We start from the raw sequence: 21,901 nt of genomic DNA, 5'->3' as shown, positions 1-21,901 counted from the left end.
CTTACTGGGCCGTTACGTTCCTAGTCACCGACTCATACGCGGCGGTCTTCCATTGGCATGTCTATTCCTTGTGCTTTGAACGCCGGAATTTTGTTTGACTGTCTGGTTAGCTCGCTAATCTCAATTAATATTGGGCTTAATTTTATTTGTTTATCAATTTTACGTCTTTGTTCGCATACGCTATAGATGATGATGAGTACAAACGAACGTAAGTGAAAATGTTGGTATCGCATAATTATAATTGGTGAGTGACAGCGCGGGCGGGGTTTAATTGTTATGGCATCGGCCATTGGCGTTGCAATTTTGCGAACCTTATCAGCTTTGTTGTTACTTGTTATGCAAAAGGAACGCTCAGCTCAAGTACGTACATGAAACAATCATTACCGTAATCATAGAGGTCATCGTCAAAATCATCACTATCATCTCCACCGTTTTAAACGTTTGTGAGTGTAAACATTTTTCTTGTGCGTGCCAACTTATTTGACCCCTCTAAAAAAATTAATGAATTTAATTTCCTCCTCGAATGAAATCTCTCTATATTTGAACATTTAATCAAATATTATGCGTTTCCTTATGTAGCATAATTAGCCAAAACAAGCTATCCATTTCGCAATCGTTGTGGTGTGGAAATTAAAGAATCAAAGTTGCCATCTCTCTTTACATACAAATCTCTTGTAAGTAATTTTAGTTTACTCGTCGATTAAGAGTTTACTTCCAAGTTGAAAAGTGATAATTTATTGGGCATACTAAATATGGTTAAAAGAGAAATAAAAAAACCAGTGGCCATTTAATTCATTCTAAGAAACCAATTAAGAGGCATATTATATATATTGTACAAGGAAAGGAAAATGCTGAGTCATTTGAGAGAAAGAGAGAGAGTTGGCGTCTTTTGTTCTCTACGCAGCTTAACTTGATAGGCGAAGTGGCAAATACAGACGGAAGCACTGACACGTTTCGACTTGCAATTAAAATGCTTTGATTCTTTTGATTGCAAGGCAGATTTTTCATATATAGCAAAAGCAAAGTTGTAAAGATATATAACAGATTATTGTATTCATATTATATACGCTCACTTTGTTAGAAAATTTCACGAGATGAAGGAAGATAAATGAAATAAAAACAGGGGCAGTGCAGTGGAGAATAATATAGCCTTAGCCTTATGCTTATCGCATGTTTGCTTCACGCAAGCAGCTAAATGGGGGGAGTTTGCTCTCTCGCGTGGCTTTAAAGACTTCCTCTAAGCGTTTTAAATCTCCCCCTATTTAAAACCTAAAAATAAAATATAATAATAACCCATTACCAAAATAGCTAGCACCAGACCCACCAACCTCACTGTTAAATAACCCTTTGATCTTCTCCTTCTTCTTCTTCCTCTCTTATTTTCATCATTTCATCAGAAACCCTAATCACCATATGGTGATAGCTATGTAAGTTCGAAAAATAAAAGATTAAATAAAAAAAAAAAAAGAAGAGAGAACAAATTTAGAGAGAAAACAAAGTTACAACCCTAATCATGAGTGCGAACCCTAGCATCAGCGGCAGTGTTGGCGGTGGCGGTGGAGGTGGAGGTAGCAGCAGCGGTTGTGGTGGTGGTAGTGGTGGCAGTAGCGGGCCATGTGGCGCGTGCAAGTTTTTGAGAAGGAAATGTGTGCCGGGGTGCATATTTGCGCCTTATTTCGACTCGGAACAAGGAGCTGCTCATTTCGCTGCTGTGCACAAAGTTTTCGGGGCAAGTAATGTGTCGAAGCTTCTCCTTCATATTCCGGTGCACAAACGCCTTGATGCGGTGGTTACCATTTGTTACGAGGCTCAGGCTCGTCTGAGAGATCCTGTTTATGGCTGTGTCGCTCACATCTTTGCTCTTCAGCAACAGGTAACAATTAATAATTAAGATTGTCATCGCTCATCTTAGCTCGATTATTCATATATGCTTTTATGATATTTAGAAAGACAATTTGCTTTTTGTTTTTTGCTTCTATTAATTGTCTTTTTGACACTTTACAGTTTAGTCTTATCCCTGAAACTGCTAGCCATCTTTTTGAGAAGCAAAATTTCTTCTGTTTTCAATATTCCAGAACTAATTTATTAGTTGATGAGATTTTGAGTCTTTTAATTTCAATTAATTACCATGCACACACACACACACACACACACACATATATATCTCAAGCAAATTAGTAGGAGTGTCCTGCTGTGTTATGAATTAACGAGAGAGAATTATGGATTGATGAGGCAATTAAATAATTAGTAGGAGTGGACAATAATCCTGTGCTTTTACTGAAATATTGTCGACGCTTTTTTTGATTAAGAAATGACATGGTCGGCGGTTACGAAAAATGGTCTATTAGGCTGCAGACGTTTCTGCTATCTTTCTGTGCAACTCGGAAATTTTGCTGGTTTTAGGGAGATGGTCGGTTGATCATTTGCTTCTTATTCATCATTTTTATTTGAGACTATCTTGTTTCCTGTTCCCCACTTTATTATCTTTTTGGCTCCAAATCACAGCTAGCACATTATTAATTTATGTTTATGGCTATCTAGCGGCTTAGTTTTCTTTTCTTTTCTTTTTTTTTAAATTTTTTGAGGATACCTCGCTCGGCTGGCGGTAAATATATATGTTATTATTTAATTAATTTGAAATCAATGGAAGCAACTGGCATCATCTCATCTCGATTTGATGATCGACTTGCACCTTCTTTGTTTAATATTGGGTTTTTTACCTTCTCATGTTCTTTTGCTATTTATTATTCATACTTGATACATAAATAGCCTTGATTGCATGCAATTATTTATCAGATTATGTACCCACATAAATTTGTGAAAATTATATCGAATTTCAACTACCAGCCTGGGTCCAAAATTAAGCTAGCAATTCTACTTCCGTAAACAATCAATCACTATATATATGCTGTTTCTTTGCTACAATAAACCCTTCATTTATCCGCAACACCATGTGTTGTTTCTTTGCCACAATAAAAGCTTCATTTATCCGCAACACCATGTGATCATCCAACGCACAAAATTCAAGCACCATCTCGATTTAACACATGACTAGTTGACTTCAACTTGCCTCTCAATGTTTAAATAAAGTCATTATTGAATACCGTTTATTGCATCGGCTAATACTTTCTATTTTTTGGGGACTGTTTAATGGCAAAATTACTTGCACTTGCACAGGTGGTGAACTTGCAAGCTGAGCTTTCATACTTACAAGCTCATTTAGCAACGTTGGAGCTTCCGTCCCCACCGCCACCTCCGCCATCACAAAACCAAATGACAGCACCGCCACTATCAATATCTGACCTCCCGTCAGCCTCCTCCATGCCTGCAACATACGATTTATCGACGCTTTTTGATCCAATGGTCCAACCTGCACCGTGGGCCATGCAGCAGCGACAAATGGATCCTCGTCAATTTGGTGGTGGTGATCTTCAGGCCATGGCACGAGAGCTCCTCCATAGACAAGGGTCTCCACCGCCTGGCTCTATGCCATGCACCGATGCTTCATCGTCACCGTCCCTTTCTAAATGAGGCTCACCTTATTAACAAACTACTTGCTGCTAAAGCAATTTGCATTGATGATCATCAGTTCTTGCGAAGAAGCTGAATTTTCATGTTGTTCTAATGAGAGCTAGCTAGTAATCTTAATAACTGATGTTTAATTTAATTTTATTTTTTTGGTATTTTTTTTGTTTTCTTGTTATAATTTTTTTTTCTTATTTTCAATAAAATACTAGTGAAATTCAATATAGTTTATACAATCAAGGCTTTTGTTGTGGGAGAATATTGTTAAGGAATTTTTTAAAAAAAAATTTAGACCTTTTGTATCACCTAGAAAATTTTGCTAATTAAACTAACTAGCACCCACAACTTCATTAATGATTTGCGACAATAATATTTCTTTTAGATCCACTAATAAAATATGCACTCAAAAAAGAAAAAAAAAATTGTGCATTTTTGTTTGGGAAGCCATGAAATATTGAACCTTGCCCAAGTATTCATTCACCAGGAACCGATATCTCTCGCATTATGGGATCAATAAAAAGTACACGAAAACCTCATTGCGTAGAAGCTTTCCAGAATTGGGTCTCGTATTGAAGCGTCATCGTTGTTCATCAATGCGTTTACGAGTTATGACTCGGGAAACAAATTTTTCCTGGTCATAATTGCTAGCTAATTGAGAGGTTGGATCTAACGCAGGCCCAAGCCAAGTAACTGGCACCCATACGTAATGAAGCCCAATGCGTTAGCTTTCTCCAGAACTAAACACCCGCAGTTCCGCAGGCTTTGATGAAACTAGCCGAACTACGAAATTTTTCCCCAGAAGAAAGAAATTTTTTCGTTTTCTTTTAATCACCATTCATAGCAAACATGGCAATCCTGCTTACATAAGTTCCTCCTAAAATTAATTATGAACTTCAAATGGAATTGCTTTAAGCAACCATGGAGGATATGAACACGACAAGCGCAGATGTTTCCATAAGTGTTACAAGGCAATTGACTGAGAGGCAGGAATTTTGCTATAGGTTTCTCTCAAACCATATTCTCTCAGCACATGCTCCACTTCTTCCACGACACCTAATCGTTTGAACCATGCAGCCAATGTACATGAAGCTTCTTTCCCAACCATGAATCCATCTCTCTCTAAATCTATCAGGAACTCCAAGGCTCTGTTAAGCTGGTTTTCTTTTTCACATGCAGATAATATTAAAGCTACACATTTATCACTAGGTTCAAGTCCAGCTTTCCTCATATTCTCGAATGCAGTATATGCCTTTTGACTTTGACCTGCCATTTGGTAGGCATTTATAAGTAGCGCACACATCCTAGCATCCGGAGTAATACCTGCAAACTGGATTGCTTCAAACACCCTTTGAGCTCCTTCAGAATTGCCATTCATGGAATATCCTCTTAACAATGCCTTGTAAACTTCACTTCCTACATAAACTTCTTGGGCATCCATTTCTCTAAGTAGAACCTCTCCTCTGTCAAGCATTCCAGCTCTTACATAGGCCATGACCATGGATCCATACGATCTTTTATCTAATGGTTCACCAAGCAGCTTGATTTCTTCAAAAGTTTCTTCTGCCATCTTCAGATTGCCTGCCTTGCTGTACATAACAACCATGACGGTTAAGGTTACCTGGTCACAGATGAAGCCTCTTCTCTTCATTGCTAAGAGAGTGTTTTCAGCATTTTGAATCTGCATTTTTTTCCCATAACCATGGATTATCTTGGTATAGTCACGGATATTAGCTTCGAAAGATTCTTCTAGTAGAGCAAGTTCTGCCACCTACAAAGATTGCAGCAAGTGATGAATTTACTTCAGGTTTTAATGGAAGTTCATTACACTCGCATGTCCAGGAAAAAAAAATAAAATTAAATAAGATATATTTGATCACAATAAACTGCAGAAACTATGAGGCAATTTCTTTGTTAAACGGTTTAAGAAGCTAGCTTAGAAGATGAATTATCTATGAAGATGGCCATATTTCAAACATAAAATAAACCTCTTTACATGGTTCTAAATTAAGACTAATTTTTGACTGAATTTCTGCAAATTCTAATACTAAAAAAAGAAGAGGAAAAGAACCCATTTTGCATCTGAAAGATGGTTAGAGGATTTCAAAACACAAAACAAAACACGTATGCTTCAAGCAAGAATTCAGCTTCTCATACCAAAGGCATGGTTAAAGTAATCAGGAATAGCCTCCGAAAACAGGGGGATCTGCAGTCTTTGCATAGTGAGGCAGGCTAAAAGACTTCCATTTTGTTGGGGTAAGTGTCATCTTCCATAAGGGTTAGATATACATGAATTCCAGTCCAAGTAATAAATATGGTTGCGCTCTCATTTGATGGTTGTAACCAGTGAATCCAGGATGAAGCAAAACATAGACACAATATAGGGAAATAGGTAAACAATTCTTATTAAAAACAACGGTATCATGGGTTGGTGGCAAGTGGCAAGTGGCAATCGGTCATAATACAACTTTAGTATTAACAAGTTACTCTAGCAGGATGGTGAGTACTAAGTTTATAGCATGTCCTTGCCACAGTTAGGAATCGAATACATTCAAAAGTTTATAGCATGTCCTTGCTACAGTTAGGAATCAAATACATTCAAAACATAGAACTAAATATATCCATGTTTAGAAGAAACAAAATTAAAAAGTTGTCTGTTTCGCTCTCATAGCGGCAAGGCACCCATGCAAGATTTTCAAGAGTGAATATTTGATACTAAATATGTATCCATCTTAAAAGCTACACAAATGTGGGTCATATGATCATCAACACCCGGTGATTCTCATGTACCTAAAATCTTTCAGTTAGGCAAATTGATGGTAGTCCTTGTTCCTTGCTATAGCTAAATCTCCCAATAATAAATGCGAAACAGAGTAAACTAATCAAACAACCGATAAACACAAACGAAGATATCCTCAGCAAAACAAACTACATAAAAATTAAAACAAAATGAAAAATATATCCAAAAGTAAATACATTTAGAATGCAAAGTATTTGTTTTATGGGCTTGGGAATACAAAAGGATATATTATTGAGAAATTCAAACATCATATTGCCAAAAATTGCAACTATTGTGCCCGCATATTTGACGAAATAAAGAAAAAAAAAATTATACCTGGAGATACAGGGGATGTTCCATTAATTTCAATTGTTTAAGAACCGCAAGCCAATCGGCTCTCCTAGGCTTCATAAACCTCACCCAAGCAGCCAACAAATCAGATAAATTTCCCGTTTCAGGAGAAACGCAAATAATCTGCTTGACGAATGCCTTGCATCTCTTGGTCATCTTTCGTGGGAATTGAGATATTGCCTGCTTTTGTTCCTCTGTAATGTTGGGACCAATTTGAATCCACGTAAACCTTGATGTATCGTCTTTCACTTGAGTTTTTCCCATATCTTCTGCTTTAATTACTTCCAACGCCGGCCCAGAACGCAAGCTTCGAGACCATTTCGCTGGTTTTCGATGTAATGATAAGTTTCTCCAAGACAGGCGGAGTCCGGGTTTTGGAGCTGTAATTTCGTCGAACACTTGGTAAGCTGAGTACGAACGGGGCAACATGTTGCAATCACAGGGCGCCATGCTCGACTGAAGTAAGAAGATGCCAATTTCCCTCACACGGTCCACGCCATCCAGTAACTGACAGAGAGTTGCTTTCCTAAAGAGCGGTATTTGACAATTTATCTCACAGGACCCTAATTTTCGGTTAATTCATTTACTTGCCTCATTATGAGATTAAAAAATAATTGATAATACGTGTACTTTTCCCGCTCTCATCTACTCTCTCAATATCAATATTACAATTACATTTCGTATATCAGTGCCACCGCTATTTATCACACAGAAGGTGATAAAATCATGACTATGGCTACTTTATAATTACTTTAAGATAGAGCACAAATCACAATTATACACGTAAAATAATAAATAGTAAAAAATTTATTACAATTTTAATCATGTGATTATGAAAGGATGTTCTATCTTAGAGCGGTTCTAATATAATCGGACCTTAAAGATAAGAACGAAATCTGAAAACTTTAGTTTCAGGGTCGGAGTGAATAATGTATATATCGTTTAGAGATATTTTTTAATTTCTATTAAAAAAAATTAAAGGGATCATAACCGACTATAGTCTCCATTAAAATCCACCCATGCTTAAAAGACATTTGTATGCAATAAAGTCTTCAGATATTATAAAGGACTAGAAGATATGAGAGCCTCCAACCAATATGAACAGCAATCAAGAAGAAAGTTAGAATATGCTGAAGTAAGAGACAAGATTTTTCACCTTCAGAAGATTGCCAAACAATAAAATCCGTTGCGGGTTCCATAGCCAACTCTAGTTCATAAAGCTCTGATATTTCGGCAGCTTGTTTTCCAACCAATTAAATTTTCTTTTTCATGTCTGGAATTTATGTATTTGGCATTATATCTCCAACCTCGGACAATTTGGAAGTTCTCTGTGAGGCTATCCTTTATCCAGCATTACCCCATTATTCTTTGTCTCGTTGGACTATTCTTGATTTCACTTGCATGGTCGGGGAGTGCATTAACAAAAGAAATGGAAAATTGGTAATAGACACTTTTATTATTGACAATAAAGGGGAAGTGGGAGGGTGCAGAGACAAATGAAACAAATAACAGTAACATTTATTATTAATAAAGGTATTTTTTAAAAAATAAATTTGATAAATTAAAAAATATAGGTTAATGGGATAAATTGGATTTCGGAGATCCTCAGGCCCATTTGACTTGACGGGTTCTGAAGCCCAGCCGTACCTTTTTTTTTTTTTGGTTTACCCTCTTTTGAGAACGGGATAAAGTTCCCAGGCCGACGTGGCCATTTTACTCATTGCCAACACCAAGCGTCAACTTGAAGTCGCTAAATAATGATGGTAAATATGATTTAATCTCTCTTTTTTATTATTATTTAATTTTGGTAATCCATATCTTAAAACACTTTTTAGGACATGAATTTTGGAATCTTAACGTTTTTTGGTACTTTATTTTAGGGTTGTTCAAAATCCAATCCGATTCGCTTAATCCCTCTAATCCTTAAAAATTTGATCCGTATAAATTCGATCTGTGGATCTATGGATTGGATATGGATTGAAAATTTAAAAATCTCCTGTTGATGGATTGGATATGGATTTACTTCTATAAATCCGTAAAAATTCGTGAATCTGCAAATATATATATATATAGTTAAAAAGTTACTATAAATTTAATTAAAGAATATTATAAATGTGACATTGCATAGTTGCATAAAATACTATAACATATCTTAGTCATTACCCAATAATAATATTAAATAAAAAGTAATTAAATAATCAAATATACAAATATAACTTGTAAAAATTGTAAAACAAAATAAAAGCAAATTCACACGCACTAGCAACAGTAAAGTAACATAACGTCAAATTACCAACAATTTGTAAAGTCACCCAAAAGCAAAGTAACATAACGTCAAGTCACTAAAAATTTACAAACAAAAAACTCTAAACTTCCCAGCCGTCACACGCACTAGCAACACTCAATATTGGTTCGATACACTCTCGACACCGATTTGAAGGACGTCGTCCGCGTGATTCCAGCGAGAGCAAGCCATCTTCTTCCCTGAGTCCATCGAGCCACTTCACAATCACTGGTTCCAGCCAAACAATTGTACTATCACAACCTTCAAGATAGCCACTCGTACTTCTCTTGGTTCCTATCGTTGACGGCTCCGTAATCACCATTTTTCGACAAGTGCAATAGTCCCGGTAAAGGATCAGACTGTGTTTGGTTTAAAAAACTTCGTCATTTCAATTAATTGTGGCTTTATTTGTATAATTAATTTCGGTGTTATATTAATGTATTATTGTAACTTTACTTGAATAATTAATCTTAGTTTGTTATATTTTGAAACTTTAAACATATTATTGTAGCTTTATTTGAACAATTAATCTCGATGTGCTATATTTTGAAACATTGAATGTATTATTTTTATATTAGATTTTTTTAATTTCATTAGTTCATGGATTAGGGAGAACTAAAAATTTTTATTTCGGAAACTAATGCGCAAATTGGTGGATTTGATATGAATTAAGTTAAATTCGCATCCGATCCACAGACGTATGGATTGAATATGGATTGGATATGGATTGAGTTAAATTCGCATCCGATCTGCAGATGTATGAATTGAATTTGGATTGAGTTTAATCAATCCATGGATTGGATTGGATTGAAAAATTATAATCCGTAAAATTATGGATCAAATATGAATTGATGTCTAATCTGTAAAATCCGATTTGCGCTCACCCCCACTTCATTTCCTCTTAATTTTAGAATTAAATAGGGATGGACATCCCCTCGTTAATAGTAAATTTTTCTTTAATATTTATAAAAAAATAAAAAATGTAAATTATGTTATATTTAATAAGTTTGATCGAACATTGCCTCAATAAATTTTTATTGTCTTTAAAAATATCAGTATTGCAAAAAAAAATATCTATTGACCAATAAATTAAGGCGTTTTCCTATTTTTCGTCTTTCTAAATCCCCTCCGATCAACTGATAGACACAAAATTAAAAATATTAAGATGAATAACCCAAATTACCCTAATTCTTACGACAATATTACGTTTCCCGCGTCGAGACGCCAAAGGAAAATTGAGGGTTTTTGGGTCATAAAAATTTCAAACTTGGACTTTCCAAGAAAAAGCAAACCAAATACGCGATCTAAATCTCAAACTCTCTCCCTGAATCCACAGTTCGCCCACTCACACTTCGGTTATCGCTCTCTCACCCTCTTATTCCCTTCCTCAAACTCTTCACTGGCAGCGATTTTTTAGCGATCAAATTCTGCCCAACCACGTCGACTCGCCGAGTAAAAGATCGTCACCATTACTCAGTTGAATTAAAACCTAAACGTCGTCGTTTGTTTCTGATTCCTTTCATTTTCCCGTTCCAGATCTGACTCACTGAGTCGCAACTCTTCCCAACTCGGGAATGGCTTCTTCGGAAGCCGTTTCCCGCTTGAGCCAAGTTGTAGCTCCGGCACTCGAAAAGATCATTAAAAACGCGTCTTGGCGCAAACACTCGAAACTCGCTCACGAATGCAAATCCGTTCTCGAGAGGCTCAATTCCGCGCAGAAACAGCTGCCTTCGTCGCCGACCGAATCGGAAACTGAAGGCTCCACCCCTGGCCCGCTCCACGACGGCGGGCCCAATGAATACTCTCTGTCTGAATCGGAGTTCATCCTCAGCCCTCTGATCAATGCTTGCGGCACTGGCTTCCTCAAGATCGCCGATCCGGCCCTTGATTGTATTCAAAAAATGATCGCTTACGGTTACCTACGTGGCGAGGCGGATCCCACAGGTGGCCCCGAAGCAAAATTTCTGTCGAAATTAATTGAATCTGTTTGTAAATGCCATGATTTAGGTGATGATGCGGTTGAGCTGTTGGTTTTAAAAACTCTTTTATCCGCTGTCACGTCGATGTCATTGAGGATTCACGGAGATTGTTTGTTGCAAATAGTGAGAACGTGTTATGATATTTATTTAGGAAGTAAAAATGTGATTAATCAGACGACAGCGAAGGCGTCATTGATCCAAATGTTGGTGATTGTTTTTAGAAGAATGGAAGCGGATTCATCAACGGTTCCGATTCAACCGATTGTTGTAGCTGAATTAATGGACCCAATGGAAAAATCTGACGCTGACAGGACAATGACAATGTTTGTACAGGGGTTTATAACCAAAATTATGCAAGACATTGACGGATTGTTGACTCCAGAAAATAAGGTGTCCTTAAGTGGGCATGATGGTGCATTTGAGACGACAACGGTGGAGACTACGAATCCAGCTGATTTACTGGATTCAACAGACAAGGACATGTTGGATGCCAAGTACTGGGAGATTAGTATGTATAAGACAGCTCTGGAGGGGAGGAAAGGTGAGTTGGTGGATGGAGAAGGGGAAAGGGACGATGATTTGGAGGTTCAGATTGGGAACAAGTTGAGACGAGATGCATTTTTGGTGTTTAGAGCACTTTGTAAGTTGTCTATGAAGACGCCCCCCAAGGAGGCATTGGCTGATCCGCAGCTAATGAGAGGGAAGATTGTGGCTCTTGAGTTGTTGAAAATTTTATTGGAGAATGCTGGTGCTGTGTTTAGGACTAGCGATAGGTACATGCTTTATCTGCTACATTGTAGCTATATATATTGCTTATTCTATTTAATTCTCTTAAATTTAAGCTTTTTGTTTTTCAGTTTAACTAGCCATAGAAATGTACATAGATTTGCTGGTAAAGATAAAAGTTTAGTTATTGCTGAGAGAGTGTTCTCAAGTGTATTTGTTTGGAAGCAATTATTGACAGGAGAATTAATGTGAGATAGTAGATCCTTTGGGAGAATGAAGATGACTTGTGGTGATTACTTATAGCTACCTGGAGGTCCATACAATTCTTTTTTGGCATTGATGTTTGCTAAAATGTAGACCTTGTTTCATTTTGTCAAATTTTGGAATGACAATGACAATGTGTGCTTCTGATCTTATTGAGTATTGCAGTTGCTAGGAGGTTCTTTTATTACTACTATGATTGCCAGTAAAATGGAGCAGGCAGAGATTTTTTCAGTCTCTGATAACCGCAATGTGTAATCGAATATGTTTTAACTCCTTTTGGGGTAGATTTGCTGGTTCTTTGGTTGAAGGATGGCTGATTGCCCTTACTACAAGGTGTCACTTACCTGCAATTATCTGAGGTCTAAATTTGCACTTTGTTTGGTTGATCCCATTTGGATCGTATTTGTAGTAATATTTTAATTTCAGGTCCCAAAATCAATATTTTTTGGTCAGGCTTTATATGCTGGCTGTCAGAGAATAATCTTAAAGTGTAATGATATACTCTTGGGAGCATAATGCAGAAGTTTCTAGCTCCTTTTGTTAGCATTTTGTTTGAGAAGGCCAGAAGATTACCTCTGATTTATTAGTTTGCTGCTCAGAGCATTTTGAGATTTAACATAAATTTAGAAAAAAAATGTTGTTCTTTATCATCCGTGTATCTCATTCTCATTTGAGGAGATTTTTCTTAGTAAATCTCCTCTAGAATTGTACGTTTTACCATTAAACCAGCTTATATAGGTTGAGGGAATCAGTAGATAGGCCAGAGAAATATTTGGAAATAATGAAATCATATGCTATTAGCTTCAACTTATTGGTCTTTATATCATGGATCTTAGTGTTTGGCAAGGGATGCTTATTTCTGTGCTTGGAGGGTCAGAGAGATTGTTTCTTTGATGGGAACTGATCTTTTGTTGAGAAACTCTCTTCTACTGACTAGAACCCAAACGGTTTCTTAAATTGATGGTTTGCCTGACTAAAATAGCATTGTTCTTGGCATTGCTTATCTCTAGAGGATGAGTAGCTTTATAGGACTTTATCTTGATTCTCATATGATGTTGCATTTCTTCCAAAGATCTATCAGATTATGGAGTGGATGGTTTGATCACTGAATATTATAACTTCTTTTACTTGGGATCGATTGAGTCAATAGGAAATATTCCCGAGGCTGTTTACATTTCATTTTCATACTTTAACTGTCCTTTTTGGATGAAAATTTTGCCATTGTCTTTTCTTCTTATAAATTTTGATTTAAAATACTGAGAGTTAGAATCTGCCTTCTGTTAAATTTGCTGTGTGGTGAAACAGGTTTTTAGGTGCCATCAAGCAATACTTGTGTCTTTCATTGTTGAAGAACAGCGCCTCAACTCTTATGATAGTTTTCCAGCTTTCTTGCTCCATTTTCATGAGTCTGGTGTCAAGATTTAGAGCTGGACTGAAGGCAGAGATTGGGGTGTTCTTTCCTATGATTGTGCTCAGAGTTTTGGAAAATGTTGCTCAACCTAATTTTCAACAGAAGATGATAGTGCTTCGGTTTCTAGAGAAACTCTGCATTGATTCACAGATCTTGGTTGATATCTTTATTAACTATGACTGTGATGTCAACTCATCAAACATATTTGAGAGGTGTGTTATGTTGCAGCCTTCAGAATTTGTATTATTTTTTGCAGTCAAAAGGAAGCTTTCAGAATAATATGGTTTTTTAAGTTTGGAAGCAGATGCCACTCTTGATTTGTGTTTACATTCTCTTATGATTTGAGTGAGTTTGACTTTTTTTAATTCAACTTTTGCTTTTATTGTAGAATGGTCAATGGACTTCTTAAAACTGCTCAAGGTGTCCCGCCTAGTACAGCCACCTCTTTATTGCCACCTCAAGAGTCAACTATGAAACTTGAAGCTATGAAGTGCTTGGTGGCTATTTTGAGATCGATGGGAGACTGGATGAACAAACAGTTGCGTATTCCAGATCCTCAGTCTACTAAGAAATTTGAGGCAGTGGAGAACATTTCTAGTGGTCCTGAACCTGGAACAGTTCCAATGGCAAATGGCAATGGGGATGAGCTGGTGGAGGGATCAGATTCTCATTCTGAAGCTTCCAGCGAAATTTCTGATGTTTCAACAATTGAACAACGCCGGGCTTACAAGCTTGAACTTCAGGTAAGCATTATATATAATTTATTTGACACTGGTGGATCAACTTCTGACTTTTCTTTTAGTTTATCGTTGCCGATGGAATCTAATGTAAAATATATGGCAGGAAGGTATATCTCTTTTTAATCGGAAACCCAAGAAAGGAATTGAATTTCTTATTAATGCAAAGAAGGTGGGCAACACCCCAGAGGAGATAGCAGCTTTTCTTAAAAATGCCTCTGATTTGAATAAGACTTTGATTGGGGATTATCTAGGAGAGAGGGAAGAGTTGCCCCTCAAAGTAATGCACGCCTATGTAGATTCTTTTGACTTTCAACGTATGGAGTTTGATGAGGCAATCAGAATATTTCTACTAGGCTTTAGGTTGCCTGGTGAGGCACAAAAGATTGATCGAATAATGGAGAAGTTTGCTGAACGTTACTGTAAATGTAATCCAAAGGTTTTTACAAGTGCTGACACAGCTTATGTCCTGGCGTATTCTGTAATACTGCTCAATACTGACTCTCATAATCCTATGGTGAAGAACAAGGTGAGTTTACATTTTTCATTTCAATCAGTTATTAGGGAAGTTGTGTGATGAGAGGGGATGCTGACAAGATTATTTTCCCCATTTATTGAAATATGCAGATGTCAGCTGATGATTTTATAAGAAACAATCGTGGCATAGATGACGGAAAAGATTTACCTGAGGAGTATCTGAGGTCATTGTTTGAACGAATATCAAGAAATGAGATTAAAATGAAAGGAGATGATTTGGCTGTTCAACAGATGCAGTCTATGAACTCGAACAGAATATTAGGTTTGGATAGTATCTTGAATATCGTGATCCGCAAGCGAGGAGAGGAGAAGTACATGGAGACTAGTGATGATCTCATCAGGCACATGCAAGAACAATTTAAGGAAAAGGCTCGCAAATCTGAGTAAGAATGACTTACCTTTTGGATGCTTTTCCTTTGATGCTACGTCATCTGCTATTCTTGTCTGGCAGCATCCAACATATATAATAACCATAATTCTGTAGGCTTATATCATACAATGTTAGGCTTATTTTCTTTGCAGGGTTTAAATTTGGACTAGAGTGTGACGTATAAAATTTAGAAGGAAGCCTTATTTTTAGATTTTCTTCCTGATTATGTACTGATCTGGACATTTGCAGATCTGTTTACCATGCAGCAACTGATGTGGTGATCCTAAGATTCATGATTGAAGCATGCTGGGCTCCTATGTTGGCTGCCTTCAGCGTCCCACTTGATCAAAGTGATGATGAAGTTATAATAGCTCTGTGTCTTCAAGGCTTCCGTTACGCTATACGTGTTACCGCTGTTATGTCCATGAAGACTCATAGAGATGCCTTTGTAACTTCATTAGCAAAGTTCACTTCCCTCCACTCTCCTGCTGATATCAAACAGAAAAATATAGATGCTATCAAGGTTAGTATTGTGCTCCAATCGTAGTCATACAGGATGAGAAGGATATAAAATTATCTCGGTTCATGATCCTACTCAATTCTTTAATTTTTGTTTGAGAGGTATAGGATTATGAGGTGACTTTTTCTCTTGCTAATGTTGTTGAAGCTTTGAATACCACTAATAAATGCTACCATTTGGTATCTTTTTCACTAACTTCTGTCTTAACTAGTTTTTCAACTGTGTTCCCTAAATATTTTGCTTTATATATGTGATTTTCCTTTGATCTGACAATCATCACCTGTTTGGGTATTTCGGGTATCAAATGTATATGTGTCTGTGTGTGTCAAATTCTTGCGCTGATGTGGATTTGATTTTTTCCTTTTTTTGTTATGCACAGGCAATAGTCACAATTGCAGATGAAGATGGGAATTATCTACAGGAAGCCTGGGAGCATATTTTGACATGTGTTTCCAGGTTTGAGCACCTACATCTCTTGGGGGAAGGTGCTCCTCCAGATGCAACTTTCTTTGCTTTTCCTCAAAGTGAATCAGAAAAATCTAAACAAGCTAAGTCAACCATCCTTCCAGTTCTAAAAAAGAAAGGACCTGGGAGGATCCAATATGCAGCAGCCACTGTGATGAGGGGTGCTTATGATAGTGCGGGCATTGGGGGCAGTGCTTCTGGGGTGGTCACATCTGAACAAATGAACAATTTAGTCTCTAATTTAAACATGTTAGAACAAGTTGGAAGCTCTGAAATGAATCGTATCTTCACAAGAAGTCAGAAGTTGAACAGTGAGGCAATAATAGACTTTGTTAAGGCTCTCTGCAAGGTGTCCATGGAGGAACTTCGATCTGCATCAGATCCAAGGGTTTTCAGCCTCACAAAGATTGTTGAGATTGCGTATGCATCATAAAATTTCCTTTGACCTTTTTTTCATGTCTTCTTTTCATCTTGATTTATTGGAGTTTATCTGCTGCTACATCAAAATTGTAAGACTAATATGATTTAATTTCTTATGACAGGCACTACAACATGAACCGCATCAGGCTTGTGTGGTCAAGCATTTGGCATGTCCTTTCTGATTTCTTTGTAAACATTGGGTGTTCTGAGAACCTTTCAATTGCTATATTTGCAATGGATTCTTTACGTCAGCTATCAATGAAATTCTTAGAGCGAGAAGAGTTGGCTAATTATAACTTCCAGAATGAGTTTATGAAGCCTTTTGTCATTGTAATGCGCAAAAGTAATGCTGTGGAAATTAGAGAACTAATCATCAGATGTGTCTCACAGATGGTTTTATCTCGTGTCAATAATGTCAAATCGGGGTGGAAAAGCATGTTCATGGTATTTTGAGTTTGTTAATACTCTTTATCTTCTATTTGTGAAAATTTGGTCCTAGATCTCACTATTTTGTTACCATACGGCTTTTCTTTTCAGGTTTTCACTACTGCAGCTTATGATGACCACAAAAACATTGTACTATTAGCCTTTGAAATCATTGAGAAGATTATCCGAGACTACTTCCCATACATTACAGAGACTGAAACAACCACCTTTACAGATTGTGTGAATTGCCTTATAGCATTCACGAATAGTAGATTCAACAAAGATATTAGCCTGAATGCTATTGCATTTCTTCGGTTTTGTGCCACCAAACTTGCAGAAGGAGATCTTAGTGCTTCATCGAGTAATAAAGACAAGGAGATCTCAGCAAAGATTCCTCCAGCCTCTCCTCGCCCGGTGAAGGAACTAAAGCTAGAAAATGGAGAGATGATTGATAAAGATGATCATCTGTATTTCTGGTTTCCTCTATTGGCCGGTAAGGAAACTGCTTACATTGGTGATTTTCATGGTGCTGAACGTTTGGATTTGCCTTTACAGCTTCATTACCTCCTTGCATAGTTCTATTTTCAAAACACACTTTGTATAGCATTCAATTGCTTGCCTTTTATTTGCAGGTTTATCAGAACTAAGCTTTGACCCTAGGCCAGAAATCAGGAAGAGTGCCTTACAAGTGCTTTTTGAAACTTTGCGCAACCATGGTCACCTTTTCTCACTTCCTTTGTGGGAACGAGTGTTTGATTCGGTCCTGTTCCCAATATTTGACTATGTGCGGCACACTATTGATCCTTCAGGGGAGAACTCACCTGGCCAAGGGGTTGATGGTGATACGGGAGAGCTTGATCAAGATGCATGGCTCTATGAGACATGCACTTTGGCCCTCCAACTAGTTGTGGATCTTTTTGTCAAATTTTACAACACTGTCAATCCACTTTTGAGGAAAGTGTTGATGCTTTTGGTAAGTTTCATCAAGCGTCCTCACCAGAGCCTAGCTGGTATTGGTATCGCTGCCTTTGTACGTTTGATGAGCAATGCTGGCAATCTATTTTCTGATGAAAAATGGCTAGAAGTGGCTGAGTCGTTGAAGGAGGCAGCTAAGGCAACACTTCCTGATTTTTCTTACCTTGGTAGTGAAGATTGCATGGCAGAAATTGCAGCAAAAGGACAAATTAATGTGGAGTCTTCTGGTTCTGGGTTGCCAGATGATGATTCAGAGAACCTGAGGACACAACATCTATTTGCTTGCATAGCTGATGCAAAGTGCCGAGCTGCTGTTCAACTTTTATTGATTCAGGTAATGTCTTCTATTCTTAACAAGATTCGATGTTGAAAAGCTATTAAAAACATTCTGTATTGATAATATCAACTTCAGTATTCCTGTGAATCCCATAATGCATTTAGAAACTGTTACATGATGGAACCACTGCACCTAATAAGGAACAAAAGATTGTATTTATGCAACAACTGTGTGCGTGCGCGCAGGTGTGTGTATTGCTGATTCAACATGAATGCCTAATCATGTTGTATGAGTTGTAAAAGAAGATAAAATTTTGCAGTTAGTAAATATTGTTTTGTTTTGAGTAATGGATGTAAACATTCTTTCTTTAAATTTTGCAGGCGGTGATGGAGATTTACAACATGTACCGTCCCTGCCTTTCTACAAAAAACACACTAGTTCTCTTTGAAGCTTTGCACGACATTGCATACCATGCTCACAAGATCAATAGCGATCACCCATTACGTTCAAAGCTGCAAGAATTTGGCTCCATGACCCAAATGCAAGATCCTCCATTGTTGCGCCTGGAGAACGAATCTTTTCAGATTTGTCTAACATTTCTACAAAATATTATACTGGACAGACCGCCAACTTATGAGGAGGCCGATGTGGAGTCGCATCTTGTTAACCTATGTCAGGAGGTTTTACAGTTGTATATTGAAACTTCTAACCATGGACAGACATCTGAATCTTCTGCCAGTGGGCAAGTGCGATGGTTAATACCTTTAGGTTCTGGGAAACGGAGGGAATTGGCTGCACGAGCACCTCTTATTGTGGCAACCCTCCAGGCCATCTGTACCTTAGAAGAGACCTCCTTCGAGAAGAACCTAGCTTGTTTCTTTCCCCTACTTTCAAGCTTGATAAGTTGTGAACATGGGTCAAATGAGATTCAGGTAGCACTCAGTGACATGCTAGATGCATCGGTGGGCCCGATTTTGCTTCGGACATGTTAATCTTCGGTGAGGTCGCACCTCCACATTTTATGATGTATGATATTCTTTCTTTCAATTCAAAAATCTTGTAATTTTTATTTCTTAGTTTTTGCTTTATAAGTTGTAATTTTTATCGGAAATGTAGTTTCATAGTGTATGAAGAGTTAGTAATGATTTTGGATTGGCTAGCGGTATCTCTCTAAAAGCTTGAGCAGTTTATTCAGGAGCTTTTACCTCCGTTTTAATAGATGTCATTTAACGTTGGTGGTCAGATGTTTTTTTCAATATAAGAATTTCAGAGCAATGAAAAATGTTGATCGATAAACGAACGATATTTAGATGTCTTAATTTGATTGATTGTTGAATTTTGGAAGCAGTTGTTGTCTTTGCCTTGTATGTTTGTTTTTTTAAGCTGTTTTAAGCAGTCGGGCAAAACCACCTAGTGGGAAGGCATCATCAGGATTCACATCCGAAAGCAGTTGAACACAAGTCGTCTGTATTGCATGGCCGAACTTGACCATAAAAATCCAATGCATTAAAACCAAGTCAGCGTGGCCAATCAATCCTCTAGTTGCCGAGACAGCAAAGTGGGTGAAAATGAAATAATGCCGGCAACTTTAACCAAACTATCATCAATTTGGCTGGCTGGCTGGCATCCACCAAACGCAATGGGGCAAAGGGCAAGGGGACACTCACTCGGTAGTACACTCAGTCAAAGACCATAATCGTGAAAAAGACTTGCAAGTGAAGAAAGAGAATTCCAAAGCCTTGTGGCCACAAAAGATTATTAAGGTCACGCTACATGCAACATTGCAAATATCATCTTATCACTTGCTATTAACATATCTCGTCTTCTTTTCTTCTGTGTCTGTCTCTTTTCCCAAAAATAATGTCTGGTTTTTTCAAAACCCGCTTGATCTCCTTACGACGGAGAATGAAACTCTTTCTTCGACAACTGATCAAAAAAAGAACGAAACACAAACTATTATTGTCATCTATTTTTGATTCCTTAGCGTCATCTTTTGCGATGATGGAAGTGTCCAGCCAGTTTAGGCAAATTTTCAAAGTGATGGACTCAAATGGGGATGGGAAACTTTCTTCGTCAGAGCTGGGTGAGGTGCTCATTTGCCTAGGGTGTGACAAGTCAAACGCTACGAAGGAAGCTGAAGGAATGCTAAAGCAAATGGACTATAATGGAGACGGGTTCATTGATGTAGATGAATTTATGGATGCGGTTCATGATGATAGTGGTGGCAAGCCCAAGGAAGATTATTTGATGGACGCTTTCCTCATTTTTGATATTAATAAGAATGGATTAATCTCGGCTATGGAGTTGAGAAGAGTTCTGATCAACCTAGGATGTGACAAATGCACCCTTGAAGATTGTAGGCGCATGATCAAAGGTGTTGACAAAGATGGCGATGGCTTTGTTGATTTTGAAGAATTTCGTTCAATGCTATCTCACTGATCTGTCCTCATTCATTTCCAAATGCTTGTTTATTCTCAGCAGGTAAGGTTAAGCTAAGCAAATGTCTTCCACTATGTACAATTGTTTTGTTCAATGTTCAGTCAACGTCTTGAATCTATATGGAGGGGGAAGAAAAAAGGCTCTTCAATTTCATTTGATTATTAAGACAATGTAATTAAAGAGGGATACTCTCGGTATGAGCATCAAGTGAAATAATAACGTAGTGCATAGAGCCACTAAGGCTCATTCTCTACTCATAGTTGTTTTATAACGAGAAAGAATGATTATGGAACAATTTTGTTGGTTACCTTTTAAGTCATTGATCCTTAAAATATGATATATTGTGTATAATAATATACTTGAGATATAACACTTGAGGGTGTAAAAGAAAAATAAAAAATTTAAATTAATATAAGAAATAGTTATAGTTATTCAAAATACATTCTAAATAACAATAAAACCAATTATGGGAATCTTTAATATTATAATTTATTCCCATTAATAAAAAAAATAACAACATAAAATCCGTTATGGAGAACTTAGAATTTTACAATTTGTTTCCATCAACACAAAATAACATCACATTCCAAATGTATATAAAATAACAGCCAATAAACGATCTTTTTACATTCAAGAGAAAAAAAAAAAGTTATTTTTTCAATATTTTGTTAAATCTTCTAATGGTGTTAATGTTAAAAGTGAAAAAGTAATATATTTTGTAAACTACAGGTGGAAAATTTTTTATTTTTTTTTATAAGTGTGAAATGTTAGCTGGTTAATGGATATTTACTTAATTCTTTTATTATTTTTTGAATGAAAATTTAATTAAATACTTTAATAAATTATTTTCTTAAAAAAAATTTTACACCCAATCCATTCATAATTTATATTTATATTAATTTTAATGAAATAATTTTTTTTTGAGAAAATTATAAGATTTTATAGTTATGGAAATAGAAACTATGGAATAAGAAAAAAAAAACTAAGATTTTAGGAATTGTATGTATTTTATAAATAAAAACTAAAAAAAGTTACTTTTTTTTAGAGTGAAATTTTACGTGATCATGGTTAATCTAAATATATGAATTATTTTTAAATTAAACATGAATATTTTAAGAAATGGTGTTATGAGGATTTTAGAGGGTGTTCCAAAGCTCAACTCTAATTTTAAACTGGATTGCACGCCACGGTCTAAATGAAATGAGCATTTTCACGTCGCCAGCCTTGATCTTGGGCTTGGGCAAACCCATGTGCCTTATTGGGTCGGCTTCGCTGAGTTGACCGAAAAACAAATCATCGAACATGAACTGATGAACCGCACAAATTTAAGCTTTATTTTACTTCTTCTTCTTCATTTTTTTTTTTAATGGGAAGCTTAATTTTATTTAAACGTGATATTTAATTATTTTTAAGATAGGA

At 36.7% G+C, this 21,901-nt stretch overlaps 4 protein-coding genes across 4 annotated transcripts; 3 read left to right on the top strand and 1 right to left on the bottom strand.

Annotated features, from left to right (window-relative positions):
* The first annotated feature begins 1,049 nt into the window (after positions 1-1,049).
* On the top strand, positions 1,050-3,683 carry LOC102621531 (LOB domain-containing protein 18). Its single transcript, XM_006491395.4, has 2 exons — positions 1,050-1,873; positions 3,178-3,683. Exons 1-2 carry the CDS (start codon positions 1,514-1,516, stop codon positions 3,529-3,531), a joined length of 714 nt encoding a protein of 237 aa, XP_006491458.2. The 5' UTR covers positions 1,050-1,513; the 3' UTR covers positions 3,532-3,683.
* Positions 3,684-4,313: 630 nt separating this feature from the next.
* On the bottom strand, positions 4,314-7,312 carry LOC102629730 (pentatricopeptide repeat-containing protein At1g01970). The gene is made up of 2 exons (XM_006490875.3): positions 6,638-7,312; positions 4,314-5,293 (listed from the first exon to the last, which is right to left on the bottom strand). The coding sequence occupies exons 1-2, from the start codon at positions 7,100-7,102 to the stop codon at positions 4,487-4,489; spliced, it is 1,272 nt and encodes a 423-aa protein (XP_006490938.2). The 5' UTR covers positions 7,103-7,312; the 3' UTR covers positions 4,314-4,486.
* A 2,898-nt stretch (positions 7,313-10,210) lies between these two features.
* On the top strand, positions 10,211-19,285 carry LOC102630006 (brefeldin A-inhibited guanine nucleotide-exchange protein 2). Its single transcript, XM_025092584.2, has 12 exons — positions 10,211-10,388; positions 10,473-11,688; positions 13,211-13,528; positions 13,705-14,059; positions 14,160-14,582; positions 14,681-14,973; positions 15,210-15,483; positions 15,860-16,365; positions 16,488-16,809; positions 16,903-17,284; positions 17,424-18,100; positions 18,424-19,285. The coding sequence occupies exons 2-12, from the start codon at positions 10,511-10,513 to the stop codon at positions 19,033-19,035; spliced, it is 5,340 nt and encodes a 1,779-aa protein (XP_024948352.2). The 5' UTR covers positions 10,211-10,388; positions 10,473-10,510; the 3' UTR covers positions 19,036-19,285.
* A 146-nt stretch (positions 19,286-19,431) lies between these two features.
* On the top strand, positions 19,432-20,739 carry LOC102630306 (probable calcium-binding protein CML23). Its single transcript, XM_006490877.4, has one exon. It carries the CDS (start codon positions 19,904-19,906, stop codon positions 20,480-20,482), a length of 579 nt encoding a protein of 192 aa, XP_006490940.1. The 5' UTR covers positions 19,432-19,903; the 3' UTR covers positions 20,483-20,739.
* Positions 20,740-21,901: the final 1,162 nt, after the last annotated feature.

Source organism: Citrus sinensis, chromosome 3 (genome assembly GCF_022201045.2).
Source record: "Citrus sinensis cultivar Valencia sweet orange chromosome 3, DVS_A1.0, whole genome shotgun sequence".
Lineage (NCBI taxonomy): Eukaryota > Viridiplantae > Streptophyta > Magnoliopsida > Sapindales > Rutaceae > Citrus > Citrus sinensis.
This window is presented reverse-complemented; position numbering and strand designations above follow the sequence as displayed.